An 18,061-nucleotide genomic window follows, 5' to 3' on the forward strand; every position below is an offset into this window, starting at 1 on the left:
CTTCTTCCTTTCCGTTCTTAGCTATGAAGCCTTGATGTTCTACGGGTCAATTACGTGAGGGGACGCCGTCCTTTACATCTTGTTTTCACGTTCCGTATGCAATCTTTCCGCAAGTAGGGCCTAGCTGGAGGTGGATGGGGAGTTATGGTTGTCGTGTAAGGTTGATTTTTTTGCTTGTGTTTGGCTGGCTGGCTGGATCGGAGTGGGTTGTAAGCAGTAGGTTACTTACTAGCATGAATTCTCGCACGAAATTCCTCTCGGCTCATGATGTTGAGTCTCACTTGCTTATCGGAGTGACTTTGAGTGATTCCTCTTCTTTTCCTGTGCACTTTTGACCAGAATATGCAACGTTATACCGCGACTCATTGGAGGTGTGCGAAGATCAGCGGCGATTTTCTCAAAACCGTGACGTCCAGGGACTTTGGGGGGTGCGGGGGTCATGAAATTTGTTTCGCATATAGTTTTTCTACCATCAACTTTGGGCAGTCAATTGAGATATGGAAATTTATTATCGTCGAGTGATAGCAAAATACCTACAGCTCCATGGACGCAATCTCTCATCTCCACTTCACGTGATATCTTACGGAGGCACCGAACGAGGGGGGGGGGGGTGGATAACTCGTGTCACCGTCCAGCAGGCTGTGAAAGCGCACACAGTGCCTCTTGGGGCGAATGTCGAATCGTGCCTTTACGGTGAAGGGGGGCATCAATTTTATTTCACGTCCATGAGTGTGTTAAGACTACAGCGAATGCCAACAAAATCACCAGCCCATAGGTATCCGTCCGCGAGTCTATGTAGCTATGCGGCACTCCCTTTGGCCCTACATACTGGGCCAATCAATGGCGATTCTACAGAACACGACCGCCAGCATCCTCCACCCCCACAGTGGCCCCAGACCCTCCAACAGTTAGCCGGTTGAAACAGTTCAGTTCTGGATGGTCTCGTTGCCAGTCAAGTTGGGAACAGAGGGTGTCAAGTCGTAGTTGGTTTAGGTAAGTATGGCGGTTATTTCTGGGAAAACTGGCTGAACTGGCAGTCCACTGTCCGACGGATGAACTGCCGGTGCAGCCAGGGCAGCCAAAGTACTTTGCTCACGATGAGCGTCCACTTCTCGGTTATTATGTCTGTTGAGAGATGGTTAGAGAAATCTGTGACACCGGTCTGGCCTGAAGATAAATATGTACCTGTCACCTTCTGTGGTGTAAAAATACTGACGGTTGTTGAGATAGTATCTTTGTCGGAGAGAATTATCGCATGCCCAATACTCGGCATCCCCCTCAACAGTCACCGGCTTTCCGTACGTCGAAATCCAGGAGGTTTTGGGTGTGTTGTATTGTTGGAGGGGGGAGGGAAGAAGGATGGTGGGGGCTCTCGTGAGCTGAGTTGTGTTGTGGGGAAAGAGGGAAGAAGGGTGTTGGGGGCTCTCGTGAGCTGAGTTGTATTGTTGGAGAAGAACGGAAGAGGGAAGAAAGGTAGTGGGGTGGGGTGGTGGTTTTATAGGTGTGCCGGTGCGGTGTGGGTTTGGGGTTTTGACCGCCGCAGCACAGCGATCACTCGGTGCTCGCCTTGACGGGGTCGGGTGATTCACCAAGTACATACTCGGAATCGACATGGCTACGGTGTGGATGGTTCATAACTTTGAATTTTTCTCAACTCATGATAACAGGCAGACAGACAGACAAACAAATGCAGGTACGCGAGAAAAGATCAACATTAGGTATCGTAAGATGTGCTAAAATGTCAGAAAGCCACCAAACCAGCAATCTCGAATCGCCGCCGAGTATCGCCTACATAACTTGCTTAACCAAAAACCCCCCAAATCGTCCCGTCCCTTAACCCTTCCCAATAATCTCATCCTTCAAGAACTCGCACCGATCCACATTGACTGCCCACGCATAATAATCCTTATCGACGCCCAGTCCGGTTCCATTCAACCACATAGCCTTAGCCACATCCTCGCTCCACTCCGGCCACCCATCGAGCGCGCAGTCTCCGTGCAGCGTGTAGTCCACAATCAACTCCTGGTGCATTCTGGCCAGCGTTGCGTTTTCTACCGTATACACGCCGCCCTGATTCCACGTGTAGGGTAGATCCGAGCCGTGGATTGCTGGGCCAATGTTGAACATGTACCGACGGGAGCTATGGCCGGCTTCTTCCTCGGCGGAGAAGGCGCGTGCCAACCAGTAACCGTTGCAGTTGAAGATGAGGTCGCCGACGGCCTCGACGGCGCGACGGTAGGCTCCGGTGATGCTACCGTCGCTCGGGTAGGCCTCCGCAATCATACCGATGATGGTAGCGTTGGGGGAGTACTGCATGCCGATAAAGGTAGGGAATTGGGCGTTGGTGATGTTGGTAGGCACATAAAGACCCCCCTATGCGGTGTTAGCTAGAGTATCACTCGGAGCGGGTTGGGATCATGGATACCTCGTGTCGGGAGCTCGAGGATATGATGCTCTTGATTTCCTTGTGGAATTTATCCTCGGCGAGGAGCTTCACCGGGAAGTCGGGAATGTAATCTCCATCCACCACTGGATACAGCCCCGAAGTGGAGCCAAGCGCTCCCGACATCCACTGTCCAATGGTCAACGCATTCGCTGCTTGCACCACCATCGACGGCAGCGAACGGATACAAGTAGCGTTAGCACACCCCGTGTTCGCCTTGAAGGCTTCCCACAGCGGAATGCGGCCGGCCGGATCGGCTTCCGGTACCCACCCGGGAGACTGAAGTATCGCCTACAGACCGTCAGTATGCATCATCACACGGGTAATATCGAACTGGGGGCACACCTGCTGAAACGGCAACTTCGGACCCTTCCCTCCGTACGACACAATTGCGTGCATGATAACACCAGCACCCGCACTCAGTCCGATGGCCGTCATCTTCTCTGTGTCGGCGCCGAACTTGGAAATGTGCTTTCCGATCCACTCCATAGCCATACGGGTGTCGTGGAGTCCAATGTTGGTATCCACATCTGGGTCCGGCGGAGCGATGAATCCGAGGGCTCCGAGTCGGTAGTTCGCGGTGACAAAGATGAAGGGCTCCTTTGCTGCCTCGTAGAGTCCCCATGGAGCTCCGGGGGCCTCTTTGCTGCCAACGACGTAGCCGCCATCGAACCACCTATGTCTTTTGTCAGTCCTAGAGACCCGGCGGAATTCAAGCAGTCTGCACGAGCTTACCAGGCGAGTACGGGAATTTTTTTCCCTCTCTTCGAGTAGCTCTCCTTCGGGACGTAGATATCCAGAAACTATATCGACGTCAGCCACTAGTTCTCCCATGAAGCACGGATAACTCACCAGACAATCCTCATCTCCCAGAAGAGCAGTTCCATTGGTCTGAGCACAGGATGTACTCCTTCCGTAAGTACCATTCTGTATCCCACTCTCCCTCAACGGTGGTTGAGGCTTCTTCAGTCTCAGCTTCCCAACCGGCGGTGCCGCAAACCGGATATTCCTGTAGACGTAGACTCCAGCGGTCTCGTTGTACTCGGCTGCTTGGTGCTTGACATATCCCAAATCGACAACTGGCAACCCGCTGCTGCCCCCATGGCCAGAAGCCGGAACCGCCGAGACGACGCCCACGAAAACGAGTGATGTCAGCAGGTGGCCGAGGAACTGCATTATGGATGAATGGGAATCAGTGCACAGGATACAGACTACCAGCCTGACGAGGGCTGGACACAGACTGTACTTATGTGTGCCCGGCTGAAAAACAGAGCTATGAATTGAGGGCTGCGGCTACTACCATTCCGTCAGAGCTAACGAGAGCTTCAGGCAGCCCAGCAATCCACCCGCCGAACCCAGTCACCTACATTCTACATACTTGCACTTGACAGGACCGGCGCGCGATGATGTGTTCCCCCCGCCTCCTCCTACGCCCCACCCCACTCCTTCCAGCGACCAAGTTCTTCAGTTCGCCTAGCGGCCAGGTTTCTTTCTTCCCCTGAGGCTGAAGTTGGTCTTCATGCACGGCCAACAAACTGTGACTGTGTGTATATGTACTTCGCTGACGAACCAAGAAGGTAGATACTTCGACCTGTCTCACAAGTAGCAGGTGGCCAGCAGCGACAAGCAGTCTGCGTGGTCCTGCACTTGTATCCCGCTTGTCCATAGACTCTTGCAGCTCGGCAGAATTCCTCAGCACACGTAGGGCTGAGCCGTCAGCCAGCCATCTTATAACTCCACGGTATGTCCGGCCACGCCGGAAAAGACCGTGGTAGTGCGTTCGCGGTCCTCGCAATTGGGTGTTCGTCCAAAGTTTCCATCGTTGTTCTTTCGCGCAGATCATGACGAGTACATTCGGAATTTTTCGCGCTGTGGTTCGTGCCAGCGATGCAGGTTACACCGGCTAAGTTCTGGCTAGCCACCCACGCACGTTGCGCATCTCATCGGCAGTCCCGGGTCCCGAGTCTGGGGATGCACGATGATCTCAGACATAGACGCTGTTGGGCTAAATACGGCACAAATATAGTGCTTGATAGTCTATAAGGGCGGGGGAACTCCGCCATAGGGATCTACCGTATTCGAAGGAGTCCGGAAACAACTCGATGCTTTGCAATCCGGGGGGTCCGAATCCGGGGGACGGGCAACGTGCGGTTGTCGGAATCCAAGGCGGCCAGCGTCGAGTTTTCATCGCGTCTTTATCGCTCGATTCCGTCCGAACATAGTTACCTGGGTACATACCAGTATATCCACCCGTTGACCACCGAGACTTTAGCCACAGATTACTTGTGGACCGGCTCTGAAGACTTCCGGACCACCACCTGAATTGAGATATGCTTGCATACATAGTAAATCTTCAATTTGGAAGGCTCCGTACGATATTCGGATTCCTGATGGGGCAAAGCGCCACCTTGAGCGGGGATCAAGATGGAGGTTCTGCGATATATAGGTTCTACAGACCGGTATATACCGGTAGTACTGAGCTTGAGCCGCAATACCTAGCCTCTATCTGAAGACTGAAGCGCCGAAATCTTGAGCGACGGGCAACGACGGGCTGAAAGTGAGCTTCGGATGAGTGCAAGTCCGAGTCCCCCATTGTCTGTCTTCTCGTATTCTTCTCCACCCCAGAGCACTGTCTAATTCGAGGGTTGCTCTAGGTATTCCGGTGCTCTCGGTACATACCGTGCTCATAGTAGAGTCGCATGGGAGCCGTTGAGCCGGACGTGGATTTAAGCCGCCGGATTTCACCACACACCCTCGGGAGTCGGCTTCAGTTCCACCGTCGGTGTCAGCCCGGGTGGCGGTGCTAGATTATGAATCACTCCTCGAGGGGCTATTCTTGATTCACCGGTAAGCGCAAAGCTTCATGCTACTGGCCAGCTACATATGATGCGTCTGCAATTGCAATAATAAAGCACCGCTGCACAATCGCCATAGGGCCTCCTCCACGGCCTCCTCCACGGCCTCCTCCACGCCACTCTCCTCCAGCTTCCAAACGACCTGCAGAATCAGCCCTATGGTTCCAACAATTCTGTGGATAGATCTAGCGCAAGGGGCCACCGAGTAGTCACAACCCATCAAAAATCTTTACAAGTGCTCATTCATTCGATACTTACAGCCAGTAAGCTGGAAGCAGTCGTTCCAACCTCTCACCGGAGTATGACAACGTCCTTGTTAACCGTCTCTGGACCTCCCGCTGGTAACCCCTCGCAGGTCTGCAATGCTTTCATGTGCCTCCACGATCCCCTCGTGACAATTAGCCACCTCCAGTATCTTGGGAGTGGCTGGTTGTCTTGCGCGCATTCGGGTCCTATCGCTCGTTGTCATTGGTACCGTGAATGTGCGGACCATAGGTACTCTCATCAGACCGTTAAGTTTTCTGTTGGTTCTGCCGCCACTATCACGGTGGTTTGCCATTAACCTGCATGATCCCCTCGTGACAACCAGCCATCTCCAGTGTCTTGGGAGTGGCTGGTTGTCTTGCGGACCATAGGTACTCTCATCAGACCGTAAAGTTTTCTGTTGGTTCTGCCGCCACTATCACGGTGGTTTGCCATTAACCTGCATGATCCCCTCGTGACAACCAGCCATCTCCAGTGTCTTGGGAGTGGCTGGTTGTCTTGCGGACCATAGGTACTCCCATCAGACCGTAAAGTTTTCTGTTGGTTCTGCCGCCACCATCACGGTGGTTTGCCATTAACCTGCATGATCCCCTCGTGACAACCAGCCATCTCCAGTGTCTTGGGAGTGGCTGGTTGTCTTGCGGACCATAGGTACTCCCATCAGACCGTAAAATTTTCTGTTGGTTCTGCCGCCACCATCACAGTGGTTTGTCATTAACCTGATTGATGACAAGATTGTTATATGCGTGGGATAGTGCACGTGGAATCTTCGCACGACAGCATTGAAGGAGATTGTCGGCCGACGGTTGCATAGCGGCGTACCGTGGGCAAAAATGCGGCATGTGTACTGCAGGAACGTATACAGCCCAGGTTCCAACAAAACGCCTGTTGCGTTTCTCGTTCAAAAGTCACAATGTAGGTACATAATCAAGCCACACCGTCACTCATCGAAGGTTTTGCACATTGGTCATATTGGTAATATTTGCACGCGGCACGTCTCGAGAATCCTGTTTAATTTCCATACTTGCTTCTGCTTCTGTTGGTACGTCTAGCTGCTCAGTCATCCGCTGTGTTTTGCGAACCAACACCTAGAAGAAATAGGCTCACAATATTACTCGTACATTTCAACAACACCGTGAGTTGTGAGTATGGGTGATATCGTGTGATTAGCTGGAGTCCCGATTTGCCAATGGCGACTCCCCTTAGCCAGAATCGTCAAACACTGTGCCCCCATTGGTACCATGACTGCTGCTCACATTCCTGAGTGAAGGATACCGAGCACAGTCCCAATCGACATAAGTAGATTGCTTCTTCCATCTCAACTCACTGCCCTCAGGCAATGCCGGATCTCCGTGGAGCCAGATCCGGCGGAACTCCTCCAAGGAGGTCTCAACGCGATACGCAGGCACAAGCATCGAGGGATGCACATTTGACCTTCCTGCAGGCGTAGGATTGAGGGAAACTCGTGGTGGATGGACGTTCTTCGTAAGGTGCGGATTACAAAGCTGTGTGCGTTTTGGCCTTGGTATGTAGATATTTTGAAGAATAACATGTACCTCGGCCATAATTAACTGGTACAAGCTGTAGTCCCCCCACTATCAATAGAGCAATTGATCCAAGCGGACGATGATTGGATGGCTGACGACCACTGAGAGTGTGCAACGCAAGTTCAAGGTCACGAGACAAAGCTCGCTTAGCGCGTCGCCCCTAACAACGAGTAAAGTGTGGACCCGTGCAATATTCCCTGACGTGTCGTGTCACTCAGTTCACCATCCACCTCGCACCACACTTTGAAGGGGCACCAGGAGAGGTTACCATCCTCGAAGTCTTCCACAATCATGGCCATGAGGTACAGTCCCTATTTCCGTCCGTACGCCGAGTTTTTTCTTCTTTTGCGACCCCGAGCTTATGCTTCCCAGAGTATCTTTTGACTTTCTCGTCTCGGGATTCAAAATCGGCTGTTCCGTCTCACGCGATAGCCTTTCGTTCTCAACACTCGAAGCTCTACCATCACAGGAGTCGCTCCCATCGGGCCAGTCAGTACTCGTATCGATCGTATGCGCTTTCCTCAGCTACGTGTTCTTCAAACAATGGAGGGCCTCCAGATTCAACGGCGTGCCGTATAGCGTTCCGATACCGGAGCAAGTAGACCCGGACTGGAAAGGAGAAGCCATGATGCACCCGTCCATCAAATCGAATACCGACTACTTGATCCAATGCTACGCGCCTGCCACCGGTGCATCACTCGGAAAGGTCACTCCTGCGTACCCCGAGGATATCGACGCTGCTATCAGGTCCTCCGCCGTTGCCCAGGTACAATGGGCCAAGACCTCGTTCGACGAACGTAGAAAGTTTTTGCGCACACTGCTGAAGTACATTCTTGACAACCAAGACCCCATCGCGGCTGTCGCTTGCTTGGACTCCGGAAAGACCAAGGTCGATGCCGCGTTCGGTGAAATTTTGGTCACAGCGGAGAAAATCAAATGGGTTCTCAACCACGGAGAGAAGGCTCTACTCCCGGAGAAGAGGGAGAATTCATGGCCGTTGCAGTGCTACAAGAAGGTAGAACTGAGGTATGAGCCGCTCGGTGTTGTTGCTGCATGTGTCTCCTGGAACTACCCTTTCCACAACCTTCTCGGCCCGATCATCAGCTCCACCTTCGCTGGTAACGGAATCATTGTCAAGGGCAGTGAACAGACTGCTTGGAGTTCGCAATACTATATTTCGATTGTCAAGGGAGCTCTTGTTGCCTGTGGCCATAGCCCGGACCTCGTTCACGTGAGTCTCCCGTGTTTTCGCTACCCTCACGAGTTTCTGGGGCTGATTTTCTCATAGTCGATCATGTGCTGGCCCGAAGTCGCACCTCACCTCACATCGCATCCCGGAATCGGACACATTACCTTCATTGGCTCCCGCCCTGTCGCACACCACGTCGCTGCCTCTGCCTCGAAAGTTCTGACTCCCCTCTGTATTGAGCTCGGCGGCAAAGACGCTGCCATCATCCTCGATGATACGGCCAACCTCCCATCTGTCGCTTCCATCCTCATGCGCGGTGTCTTTCAGTCATGTGGCCAAAACTGCGTCGGCATTGAACGTATCATCGCCACGCCTAAAGTCTATCCCACGCTCGTCTCCATCCTCGAATCTCGCATCAACAAGCTTCGCATCGGCTCCATCCTTGACGATGTTACCGGCGTCGACTGCGGCGCCGTCATTTCCGATGCCCACTTCTCACGCCTGGAAGCACTAGTCGAGCAAGCCGTTTCCCTAGGCGCACGCTGTCTCGCCGGTGGAAAGAAATACAACCATCCCAAGTACCCCAAAGGCCACTACTTCACGCCCACCCTCCTCGTCGACGTAACCCCCAGCATGGCCATCGCCCAGCACGAAGTTTTCGGTCCCATTTGCCTTCTCATGCGCGCCTCCGACGTCGGCGACGCGATCTCGATCGCCAACTCGACCGAGTACGCTCTCGGCGGCTCAGTGTTCGGGCGCAACCAGAAGGATCTCGACAGGGTCGCCAGGGAAATGCACTGCGGCATGGTGTCGATCAATGATTTCGCCGTGTACTATCTCAACCAGAGTCTGCCCTTCGGAGGTGTCAAGGGAAGCGGATATGGACGGTTTGCGGGTGCCGAGGGGCTACGCAGTGTTTGTAACCTCAAGGCGGTGGCGCGAGACCGGTTCCCGAGGATCGCGAGCACGGCAATCCCGCCTGTCGTGGATTATCCGCTCAAGGATGGAGAGCGCGCATGGAGGTTTACCAAGGGCCTTGTCGAGGTGGGCTATGGCGAGACGGTAATGCGCCGTGTGAAAGGAGTGGGGAAGCTGATGGGATTGTAAGTTGAAATTTTTTGAACGTGTAGGCTGTAGGCTTGTAGTATGATATGTACGTGGGTATAATTGTAATAGGGATAATAGAGCGTGGCTTCCACTGGCCTCAAATCAGAAATCCGAGTGACTGCCGCGTGAGTAAAGCTTGGCTGTTTTGTTTAGAGTAGTACGGCCCTTTTTACCCTGGTGCCTGTCCTGTCTGGCCATACTGTTGCCCCGCTGTGCTGCCCCACCTCCGACTCACTCGCGCTTCTTCTCGCAAACGACAACCACCAACACTTTCCTCGTCTCCCAAACAGCACGACAGTCACGCCGCCATGCTCGACGTTTTTGATTTCTTCGGCGACAAGGGGGCCACCCCCGAGAAAATCCGCGAGTCCCAGAGGAAGCGATTTGCGCCCGAAGAGGTAGTGGACCAGATCATCGCGCTGGCGGAGGAGGCCAAGGCTGGTGAGTTCTCTTACTACTGCCGGTACACACATGGAAGAGTGGTCTGTGTCTGACGGACATGACATGGGACAGCGCGATACAACGTTACCCAGAAGGGCGCGGAGGCCAACGCTGTGCAGAAGGAAATTGGTGCGAAGAAGAAGGTGCGTATCTTTCTTGCGATATGGAGCGGGAGAAATTGTGAGGGCTGATGTGAGGCGATACAGGCAAAGGAGGATGCTAGCGAACTTTTGGCCAAGAAGATTGCGCTTGAGAAGGAGAAAAAGGCGCTCGAGGCTATTGCGGACGAGAAGGAGAAGGAACTTCAGTCCAAGGTGGGCACAGTTGGGAACTATGTCCACGAGTCGGTTCCTGTTAGCAACAACGAGGTATGTTTGTTATACTGGAGGAGGAGGCGGGGTTTCGGGAATGGCAGGACTGATGTGGTGTGCAGGACAACAACGAGCTCATCCGCAGCTGGTGCCCGGAGGGCGTCAAGGTCGAGAAGCAGAACTGTCTCTCCCACCACGACGTTCTCGCACGTCTGGACGGCTACGAGTCCGAGCGCGGAGTGAAGGTTGTCGGACATCGCGGATACTTCCTGAAGCAGTGGGGAGTCTTCCTGAACCAGGCACTGATCAACTACGGCCTCGAATTCCTCTCCAGCAAGGGTTACACACCCCTACAGACCCCGCAGTTCATGCTGAAGGACATGATGGCGAAGACCGCACAGCTGGAGCAATTCGATGAAGAGCTCTACAAGGTGATCGACGGCGACTCAAAGAACGACAAATACCTCATCGCGACCTCAGAGCAGCCGATCTCGGCGCTGCACGCAGACGAGTGGTTGCAGGGCAAGGACCTTCTAATCCGCTACGCAGGCTTCTCAACCTGCTACCGTCGTGAGGCCGGCGCCCATGGAAAGGACGCCTGGGGAATCTTCCGTGTCCACCAGTTCGAGAAGATCGAGCAGTTCGTCATCACTGACCCGGAGAAGTCCTGGGAGCAGTTCGACAAGATGATTGGATACTCGGAGGAATTCTACCAGTCCCTTGGACTTCCCTACCGTGTCGTCGCTATTGTTTCCGGTGCGCTGAACAACGCTGCGGCGAAGAAGTACGATCTCGAGGCATGGTTCCCGTTCCAGGGAGAGTACAAGGAGCTCGTCTCCTGCTCCAACTGCACAGACTACCAGAGCAGGAATCTCAACATCCGCTTCGGTGCCGTCAGCCAGACCGGCGAAAGGAAACAGTATGTCCACTGCCTCAACTCGACCCTGTGTGCCACCGAGCGTGCGCTATGCTGTATCATGGAGAACTACCAGACCGAGGAGGTAATTCATCACCCCCACTTTCCCCATTTCCATGCACTTCTGACAAAAATATGTAACCACAGGGCCTGAGAATCCCCGAGCCTCTGAGGAAGTACCTTCCCGGTGCTCCCGACTTCATCCCCTTCACCCAGGAGCTGGCTGCCAACAGCACGTCGATGAAGCGAGGCGCTGGAAAGCCCAAGGCTGCTGCTGCTGCTCCTGCTGCTGCGAAATAGATATCCTCCCAAAATAAGATACATATTACCGTGCTCATCGGTGCTTACGCTTTCTAATGTGATGCGAAAACAAAAGGACAATCCGAAGTGGGTGATTTGTCTCTTCTCTTCTCTTTCCTTTCTATTCTTCTGTACATTATAGACCTTATGGCTGGACCGTCGGATGCTGGAAAACATGCCGATAAATTTATCGTTTTCACTGGGCCAATTTGGAGACTGCATATAGAGGATTCTAAGCCATCACTCTCGCGACACAATCAGCCGCAATGCCCCGTTATTTTACCCATTCACTCTCCCAGCACAATCAACTACAATGTCTCATTCACTCTCGCAGCACCATCGTCTGCAATGTCTCATGCACTCACCCATTCACTCACGCAGCACGAGTAGGCATCACTCTGTTTTATATACTCAAGTACTCACAACTTCTGGCCAATTTGGGCCATTGGAGGGCCTGAATTACTAAAGGATCAACTGCTGCTTCTTCCTGATGCTCTCAATTTCCCACGCTTAGGTATATGCTTCCGAACTCCATGACTATATCAGACGTACCAACAAACCGAAAAAAGGTCATAACCCATCACACACATCCCATATTAGCACTTGCATATCCCTTTTTATCATTTCCAGGGTTCAATTGGACAGGTAGGTATCTTCATCAGAGCATCGCCTTCCACGAAGCCCTCACCAATTCCTAGCAAGCCTCGATGACGATAGCGCTGGCACCACCACCACCGTTGCAGATACCAGCCACACCGATCTTTCCGCCCTTCTGCTTCAGCACGTTGACGAGCGTGGTGACGACCCGGGCACCGGAGCAGCCGAGGGGGTGGCCGATGGCCACGGCTCCACCGTGAACGTTCACCTTACTCTTGTCGAGGCCGAGGATCTTGAGGTTGGCCAGGGCAACAACCGAGAACGCCTCGTTGATCTCGTAGAAGTCGACATCCTCTGCGGTCAAGCCGGCGTGCTTGATGGCCTTAGGGATGGCAATGGCGGGGGCAGTGGTGAAGTCGACGGGAGCGTGAGCGGCATCGCCCCATCCCCTGATCTTGGCCAGGGGGGTAAGGCCAAGCTCCTTCAGTTTCTCCTCAGAGACGAGGACGAGGGCAGAGGCACCGTCGTTGAGAGGGGAAGCGTTGGGGGCGGTCACGGTTCCGGTACCAGGCTGGAACGCGGGTTTGATTGCCTTCAGCTTGTCGATGTTGAGGTTCGAGATCTCGTCGTCAGTGTCAACGACCTTGTTGGGCTTTCCGCGGCCGCCGGAGACTTCGATAGGAGCAATCTCGTCTTTGAAGAGACCGTCCTTCTGAGCGGCCTGTGCCTTCTGGTAGGATGCAATCGCGTACTCGTCTTGGTCCTCGCGGGAGAAGGTGTAATCCGAGGCACACTTCTCGGCAGCCATGCCCATGTGAAGTTTGTCATGAGCGCAGGTAAGGCCATCCTTTAACACACCGTCCACAATCTCCTTGTGGCCGAAGCGGGCGCCACCGCGGGCGGTAGGGATGTAGTAGGGGACGTTGGACATGGATTCGGTTCCGGCGGCGACGACGACCTGATTGAAGCTGATTAGAATGCGAGGTTTTAAAGAAAGGCAATGGACGGCTAGAGCTTACGGAAGCGTTTCCAGTCATGATGGTTTGCGCAGCCAGGATAATCGCCTTCATACCGGAGGCGCACACCTTGTTGACGGTTGTGGCGACAATCGACTGAGGAAGTCCGGCTTGGAGGACACACTGGCGGGCGGGGTTCTGACCCAAGCTGTGGATAACGGTGAGCACAACGAGCTGATGAGAAATAAGGAGAAGGGAGCGTACTTGGCCGAGAGCACGTTTCCGAGGAAAAGCTCCTCGACATCCTCAGGCTTGACACCTGCCTTTGCGATGGCTGCCTTGACGGCGTGGGCACCCAATTCCGTAGCCGAGAGGGAGGAAATCGAGCTGGCGACAAGTTAGCATATAGCAATGTGACTTCGAGCCGTTTTGCTGGGACAAACCCCTGGAAGCTGCCGATGGGAGTGCGGACGGCAGAGACAATGTAGACGGTGGGAAGGGTCATTATGGCGGTTGTTTGGTGGGATAGAGATGAATAAGTGCGAGGAGGATGTTGAGGGAGGAATTGAGGGGATAGAAGAGGAGGTGCGGGATGGAACAGCTTTATCTGGTCGGTTCACGAGGTGGGATTCGTGGCGGCGGCGGCGGAATGATGGTGGTGGGGTTGCTTCCAATCGGGTCACGTAAAGCCACAAGGGTCCGCGACTCCTACAAACAGCGCAAGGGTCAAAGTGGCAGTCTTGGCTGCAGATTGCAGTGACAGCGTCCCAGTAAGGGACCCGTTGCCGAACTGCCTCTCCGGGGCGAAAGTCGCGGGGAGATCAACTTGGGGAGGTTCCGGTGGGGGCTCGGTTCTAGAGTCGTACGATTCCGGGGTCGGTATCTATTATTTTATACACAGCCTCGCCCAACAAAACTCGGCTTCGTGGGGCCGCCATGTTGAGTTAACATGTCCGAGTACGTGCTATGCCCTATCCAAACCAGCGTCGGAGGCCTGTCTGTTGAGGGGTGGAGGATCCTGGCTGTTGAGTTCGAAGCTTCTTGGGAAAACAAATGTGGTGGCGAACTCGGGAGGCTGGGAAACAACGACGAATGTTCCCAGCCTTCTTCTGATGAGTGATCGAATAATCGGCGCCGAGGTGTGAGGGTGAACATCATGATTAGTGCTCTTTGATTGAGCTTGAAGAATGGACCCTTGGAATTGAAACTCGGAGGACGTCTTTGCCGTGCGTTTGAAGAATGGCAAGCCGCCCGAATACTTACTAACGACCCTGTAACATTAACTAGGTACATGCGATTGAATCATTGCACCCGCCGGATGAAGTGGAGAGAAGTTTTCCAAGCTTCCTTCTTTTCTGCTCAGCATCGACCTTAGGACTCCAAGTTTTCTTCGGCGTTGGCCGAACCGGATATCAGAAGCAAGACATGAGTGATAGATAACCATAATTCGATCTGATTATGCATGCTTCCGACACGCCAAGACTTGCAAGCGGCGCCGGCGCGGCTCTGCGACTTTTTTCTGACCTTCTCAGGACGCCAAAGTTCGTCAGACATTTCCCACCAGCTTTCCTTGCGCAGCATCCACCATGGTTAAGAAAGCGGTGTAAGTGGTTCTCCTGCCGTCGCACTCTCTCATACAGTGTCTCGAGAACTTGGTACTGATATTGGCACAGTGACAAGCGGATTCCCGACCTCATTCGCAATGGTGTTCAGGTACGAAGATTGCTCTCTCGTCTTCCCGTCTCAATTGTTTCTCTGTCGGTAATGGGGGCTAACTCAGAGCTTGCATCATATAGGAGAAGAAGCGGTCTTTCTTTGTCGTCGTTGGCGATCGCGGTAAAGATGTAATTCTGAATCTCCACTACATTCTCGGCAGCGCCGATCCGAAGCAAAACAAATCCGTTCTCTGGGCCTACAAAAACAAGCTGCTCGGCTTCACCAGTCACCGCAAGAAGCGCGAAGCCAAGATCAAGAAGGAAGTCAAGCGTGGCATCCGAGAAGCCAACACCGAGGACCCCTTCGAACTCTTCATCTCCCTCACGGACATCCGCTATGTTTACTACAAAGAAACCGAAAAGATCCTCGGAAACACATACGGAATGTGTATTCTCCAGGACTTTGAGGCGCTCACGCCGAATCTGCTAGCGCGAACGATCGAGACGGTCGAGGGTGGTGGGCTGGTCGTACTGTTGCTGAAGACCATGTCGAGTCTGAAGCAGCTGTACACCATGTCTATGGATGTACATTCGCGCTACAGGACGGAGGCACATGGCGATGTGGTTGCGCGGTTTAACGAGCGGTTCATTCTGTCTTTGAGCGATTGCGCGAACTGCTTGGTGGTGGACGACGAGTTGAACGTACTCCCGATTTCCGGAGGAAGGAATGTCCAGGCACTCCCGCCGGTGTCGAGCGCCGACGAGGCGCTGCGACCAGAGCAGAAGGAGCTGCAGGAGCTGAAGGAGAGCTTGGCAGATGTGCAGCCGTCCGGCTCGTTGGTCGAGATCACCAAGACTGTCGACCAGGCGAAAGCGGTCATGACGTTCGTTGATGCGATTGCGGACAAGTCTTTGAGGAGCACTGTGACGCTTACAGCTGGTCGTGGTCGTGGAAAGTCGGCGGCTTTGGGACTTGCCATTGCCGCAGCTATCGCTTACGGATACTCCAACATCTTCATTACTTCGCCGTCGCCAGAGAACTTGAAGACTTTGTTTAGCTTCATCTTCAAAGGATTCGATGCGCTGAACTACAGTGACCACCTCGATTACGATATCATCCAGTCCACCAACCCGGCTTTCAACAAGGCCATCGTGCGTGTCAACGTTCACCGCCAACACAGACAGACTATCCAGTACATCCAGCCACAGGACGCACATGTTCTCGGTCAGGCAGAATTGGTGGTTATTGATGAAGCAGCGGCTATCCCACTGCCCCTGGTGAAGAAGCTTATGGGCCCCTACCTAGTCTTCATGGCATCTACAATCAACGGATACGAGGGAACTGGACGGTCGTTGTCGTTGAAGCTGATCCAGCAACTTCGCGACCAGTCTCGCGGCGTCACCAAAGTAGCCTCGGAGGGCGTAACCACCGATCGCGCCGGAAAGGCTGCCAAAGCCTCCGGCTCTGCCGTAGTAGGTGGTCGAACACTGCGAGAGGCGACCTTGGATGAGCCCATCCGTTACGCACCTGGCGACCCAGTCGAGAAGTGGCTCAACAACCTTCTCTGCCTCGATGCCACCCTTCCTCCCAAGCGCAAGAACAACACTGGTACCCCATCACTGGACAAGTGCGAGCTGTTTGCCGTATCGCGCGACAGCTTATTCTCTTACCACCCTGTCTCCGAGCGCTTCCTCCAGAAGATGATGGCACTCTACGTTGCGTCTCACTACAAGAATTCCCCCAATGACCTCCAGCTCATGAGTGATGCTCCGGCCCACCAGCTGTTCGTCCTTTTGGCACCAGCAGAGGAGGGAAGTAACCACATTCCGGACCCACTGGTCGTTATCCAAGTTGCATTGGAGGGTCAGATCTCAAAGAAGAGCGTACAGGCCGCTCTAAGCCGAGGAAAGCGTGAGGGGGGTGACATGATCCCCTGGCTCGTGTCGCAGCAATTCCAGGATGAGGAGTTCGCCGGTCTCTCGGGAGCCCGAGTAGTGCGCATCGCGACCAATCCGGATTATGTGGGAATGGGCTACGGAAAGCGTGCACTGGACCTACTGACGGACTTCTACGAGGGCAAGTTCGCCAGTCTAGAGGAAGACAGCACATACATCGAGGACGAGATCGTCCGCGTCACCGACGAGGAGATCGAGAACTCGCAACTCCAAACCGATACCGTCAAAGTGCGGGATCCCAAATCGCTGCCACCACTGCTATTGAGACTATCCGAGAAACGACCGGAACTTCTGGATTATCTCGGTGTAAGCTACGGTCTGACGGATCAACTCCACAAGTTCTGGAAGAAATCCGCCTTCGTCCCCGTGTACCTCCGTCAGACCGCCACCGAGCTCACCGGCGAGCACTCGTGCGTTATGATCAAGACCCTGGCGGACAAAGACAGTGCTTGGCTTGGAGCCTTCGCCACGGACTTCCGCAAGCGCTTCCTAGAGCTCCTCTCCTACGAGTTCCGAAAGTTCAACTACATGACCCCTCTCCTCGTGCTGGAATCCGCCAATGCCGGCGCAAAGCTGGCCGAAAAGTCGCCAGCGCAGCTAACAAAAGCCCAACTTGACGAACTCCTCTCTCCCTTCGACCTCAAGCGTCTGGAGTCCTACGCCGACAACATGCTCGACTACCATGTAATTTTGGACATGGTCCCACAGATCGCAAATCTGCACTTCACTGGCCGGCTCAAGAACCTCGTCTCCATCTCGCCCATCCAAAGCGCAGTCCTTATGGCCATCGGCCTGCAACGGAAAACCCTCGAGGGCTTGGAGAAGGAACTCGGTGTCGGCAATGCTCAGGTTCTCTCCATGTTCCAGAAAATTATGCGGAAGGTCGCTACAGCGTTCCGCGAGCTGCTAAGCAAATCCATCGAGGAAACTCTACCAAAAGAGGCCCACAGGAAGAATGATGAGATGGACGTGGATGGTGGGGACGAGGCGAGAGAGTTTGCGCCCGTTGATGGAGAGCTGCGCGATGAGTTGGAGGAGGCGGGCGAGGAGGCGATGGAAGGCCTCAGGCTAAAGGAACTGCAGAGGGAGATGGTTAATGAGCTGGATCTGTCGAAGTGAGCTCTATCCCTCCCTCCCCAAGATCTTTGTTTGAATCCCTGGTTTGCTGACAAGATGATAGATATGAAATCCCCGCCGACAAAGGTGACTGGACAGAAGCCGAGAAGCAGATTCGGAAAGCGGCATCGTCGAAGTCGGAGGGACGGAGTACGATTGTTTCGGTAAAGACGGGCAAGTCAGCTGCGAAACGGAAGGCTGGCGAGAGCGCGGCGGAGATCTATGAGGAGGAGGTGGAGAAGTTTAAGAACAAGAAGCCGAAGAAGGGGAAGCGGTGATCTTGATTATAGAAGCATGACGAAAAGTTTGGGTTGGGATTTGCTTTTGCCTGCTCTCTTGTTTATATATCTTGTCCTTCGCCGAAGGGATGTAATTACGTGATATCACGACTATTGCTAAGTGTGACCA

At 53.8% G+C, this 18,061-nt stretch overlaps 5 protein-coding genes across 5 annotated transcripts; 3 read left to right on the forward strand and 2 right to left on the reverse strand.

Annotated features, from left to right (window-relative positions):
- Positions 1 to 1,629: 1,629 nt before the first annotated feature.
- BZA05DRAFT_377000 (Alpha/Beta hydrolase protein) lies at positions 1,630 to 3,863 on the reverse strand. Its single transcript, XM_051481829.1, has 5 exons — positions 3,296 to 3,863; positions 3,179 to 3,246; positions 2,789 to 3,119; positions 2,426 to 2,734; positions 1,630 to 2,373 (listed from the first exon to the last, which is right to left on the reverse strand). The coding sequence occupies exons 1-5, from the start codon at positions 3,617 to 3,619 to the stop codon at positions 1,834 to 1,836; spliced, it is 1,572 nt and encodes a 523-aa protein (XP_051337134.1). The 5' UTR covers positions 3,620 to 3,863; the 3' UTR covers positions 1,630 to 1,833.
- A 3,455-nt stretch (positions 3,864 to 7,318) lies between these two features.
- On the forward strand, positions 7,319 to 9,501 carry BZA05DRAFT_377002 (Aldehyde/histidinol dehydrogenase). The gene is made up of 3 exons (XM_051481830.1): positions 7,319 to 7,411; positions 7,482 to 8,340; positions 8,398 to 9,501. The coding sequence occupies exons 1-3, from the start codon at positions 7,401 to 7,403 to the stop codon at positions 9,403 to 9,405; spliced, it is 1,878 nt and encodes a 625-aa protein (XP_051337135.1). The 5' UTR covers positions 7,319 to 7,400; the 3' UTR covers positions 9,406 to 9,501.
- Positions 9,502 to 9,613: 112 nt separating this feature from the next.
- BZA05DRAFT_356951 (uncharacterized protein) lies at positions 9,614 to 11,641 on the forward strand. Its single transcript, XM_051481423.1, has 5 exons — positions 9,614 to 9,846; positions 9,919 to 9,989; positions 10,053 to 10,214; positions 10,280 to 11,158; positions 11,221 to 11,641. The coding sequence occupies exons 1-5, from the start codon at positions 9,714 to 9,716 to the stop codon at positions 11,371 to 11,373; spliced, it is 1,398 nt and encodes a 465-aa protein (XP_051337136.1). The 5' UTR covers positions 9,614 to 9,713; the 3' UTR covers positions 11,374 to 11,641.
- A 77-nt stretch (positions 11,642 to 11,718) lies between these two features.
- On the reverse strand, positions 11,719 to 13,679 carry BZA05DRAFT_405895 (Thiolase, N-terminal domain-containing protein). The gene is made up of 4 exons (XM_051484444.1): positions 13,370 to 13,679; positions 13,191 to 13,313; positions 12,990 to 13,134; positions 11,719 to 12,928 (listed from the first exon to the last, which is right to left on the reverse strand). Exons 1-4 carry the CDS (start codon positions 13,429 to 13,431, stop codon positions 12,068 to 12,070), a joined length of 1,191 nt encoding a protein of 396 aa, XP_051337137.1. The 5' UTR covers positions 13,432 to 13,679; the 3' UTR covers positions 11,719 to 12,067.
- Positions 13,680 to 14,309: 630 nt separating this feature from the next.
- On the forward strand, positions 14,310 to 18,053 carry BZA05DRAFT_475925 (GNAT acetyltransferase 2-domain-containing protein). The gene is made up of 4 exons (XM_051488224.1): positions 14,310 to 14,529; positions 14,600 to 14,639; positions 14,723 to 17,652; positions 17,718 to 18,053. The coding sequence occupies exons 1-4, from the start codon at positions 14,513 to 14,515 to the stop codon at positions 17,929 to 17,931; spliced, it is 3,201 nt and encodes a 1,066-aa protein (XP_051337138.1). The 5' UTR covers positions 14,310 to 14,512; the 3' UTR covers positions 17,932 to 18,053.
- Positions 18,054 to 18,061: the final 8 nt, after the last annotated feature.

Source organism: Tricharina praecox, assembly GCF_024521635.1.
Source record: "Tricharina praecox strain CBS 144465 chromosome Unknown BZA05scaffold_22, whole genome shotgun sequence".
In the NCBI taxonomy this organism is placed as follows: domain Eukaryota; kingdom Fungi; phylum Ascomycota; class Pezizomycetes; order Pezizales; family Pyronemataceae; genus Tricharina; species Tricharina praecox.

Coding starts and splice junctions, on each gene's coding strand:
- BZA05DRAFT_377000 (XM_051481829.1), bottom strand. CDS start 3,619: ATGCAGTTCCTCGGCCACCTGCTGACATCACTCGTTTTCGTGGGCGTC. Junction 2,735..2,788: donor CGAAGTTGCCGTTTCAGCAG/GTGTGCCCCCAG, acceptor GACGGTCTGTAG/GCGATACTTCAGTCTCCCGG. Junction 2,374..2,425: donor CCTCGAGCTCCCGACACGAG/GTATCCATGATC, acceptor AACACCGCATAG/GGGGGTCTTTATGTGCCTAC.
- BZA05DRAFT_377002 (XM_051481830.1), top strand. Junction 8,341..8,397: donor ATAGCCCGGACCTCGTTCAC/GTGAGTCTCCCG, acceptor ATTTTCTCATAG/TCGATCATGTGCTGGCCCGA.
- BZA05DRAFT_356951 (XM_051481423.1), top strand. CDS start 9,714: ATGCTCGACGTTTTTGATTTCTTCGGCGACAAGGGGGCCACCCCCGAG. Junction 9,990..10,052: donor AAATTGGTGCGAAGAAGAAG/GTGCGTATCTTT, acceptor GAGGCGATACAG/GCAAAGGAGGATGCTAGCGA. Junction 11,159..11,220: donor AGAACTACCAGACCGAGGAG/GTAATTCATCAC, acceptor ATGTAACCACAG/GGCCTGAGAATCCCCGAGCC.
- BZA05DRAFT_405895 (XM_051484444.1), bottom strand. CDS start 13,431: ATGACCCTTCCCACCGTCTACATTGTCTCTGCCGTCCGCACTCCCATC. Junction 13,135..13,190: donor GGAAACGTGCTCTCGGCCAA/GTACGCTCCCTT, acceptor CGTTATCCACAG/CTTGGGTCAGAACCCCGCCC. Junction 12,929..12,989: donor TCATGACTGGAAACGCTTCC/GTAAGCTCTAGC, acceptor AGCTTCAATCAG/GTCGTCGTCGCCGCCGGAAC.
- BZA05DRAFT_475925 (XM_051488224.1), top strand. Junction 14,640..14,722: donor TCATTCGCAATGGTGTTCAG/GTACGAAGATTG, acceptor TGCATCATATAG/GAGAAGAAGCGGTCTTTCTT. Junction 17,653..17,717: donor AATGAGCTGGATCTGTCGAA/GTGAGCTCTATC, acceptor ACAAGATGATAG/ATATGAAATCCCCGCCGACA.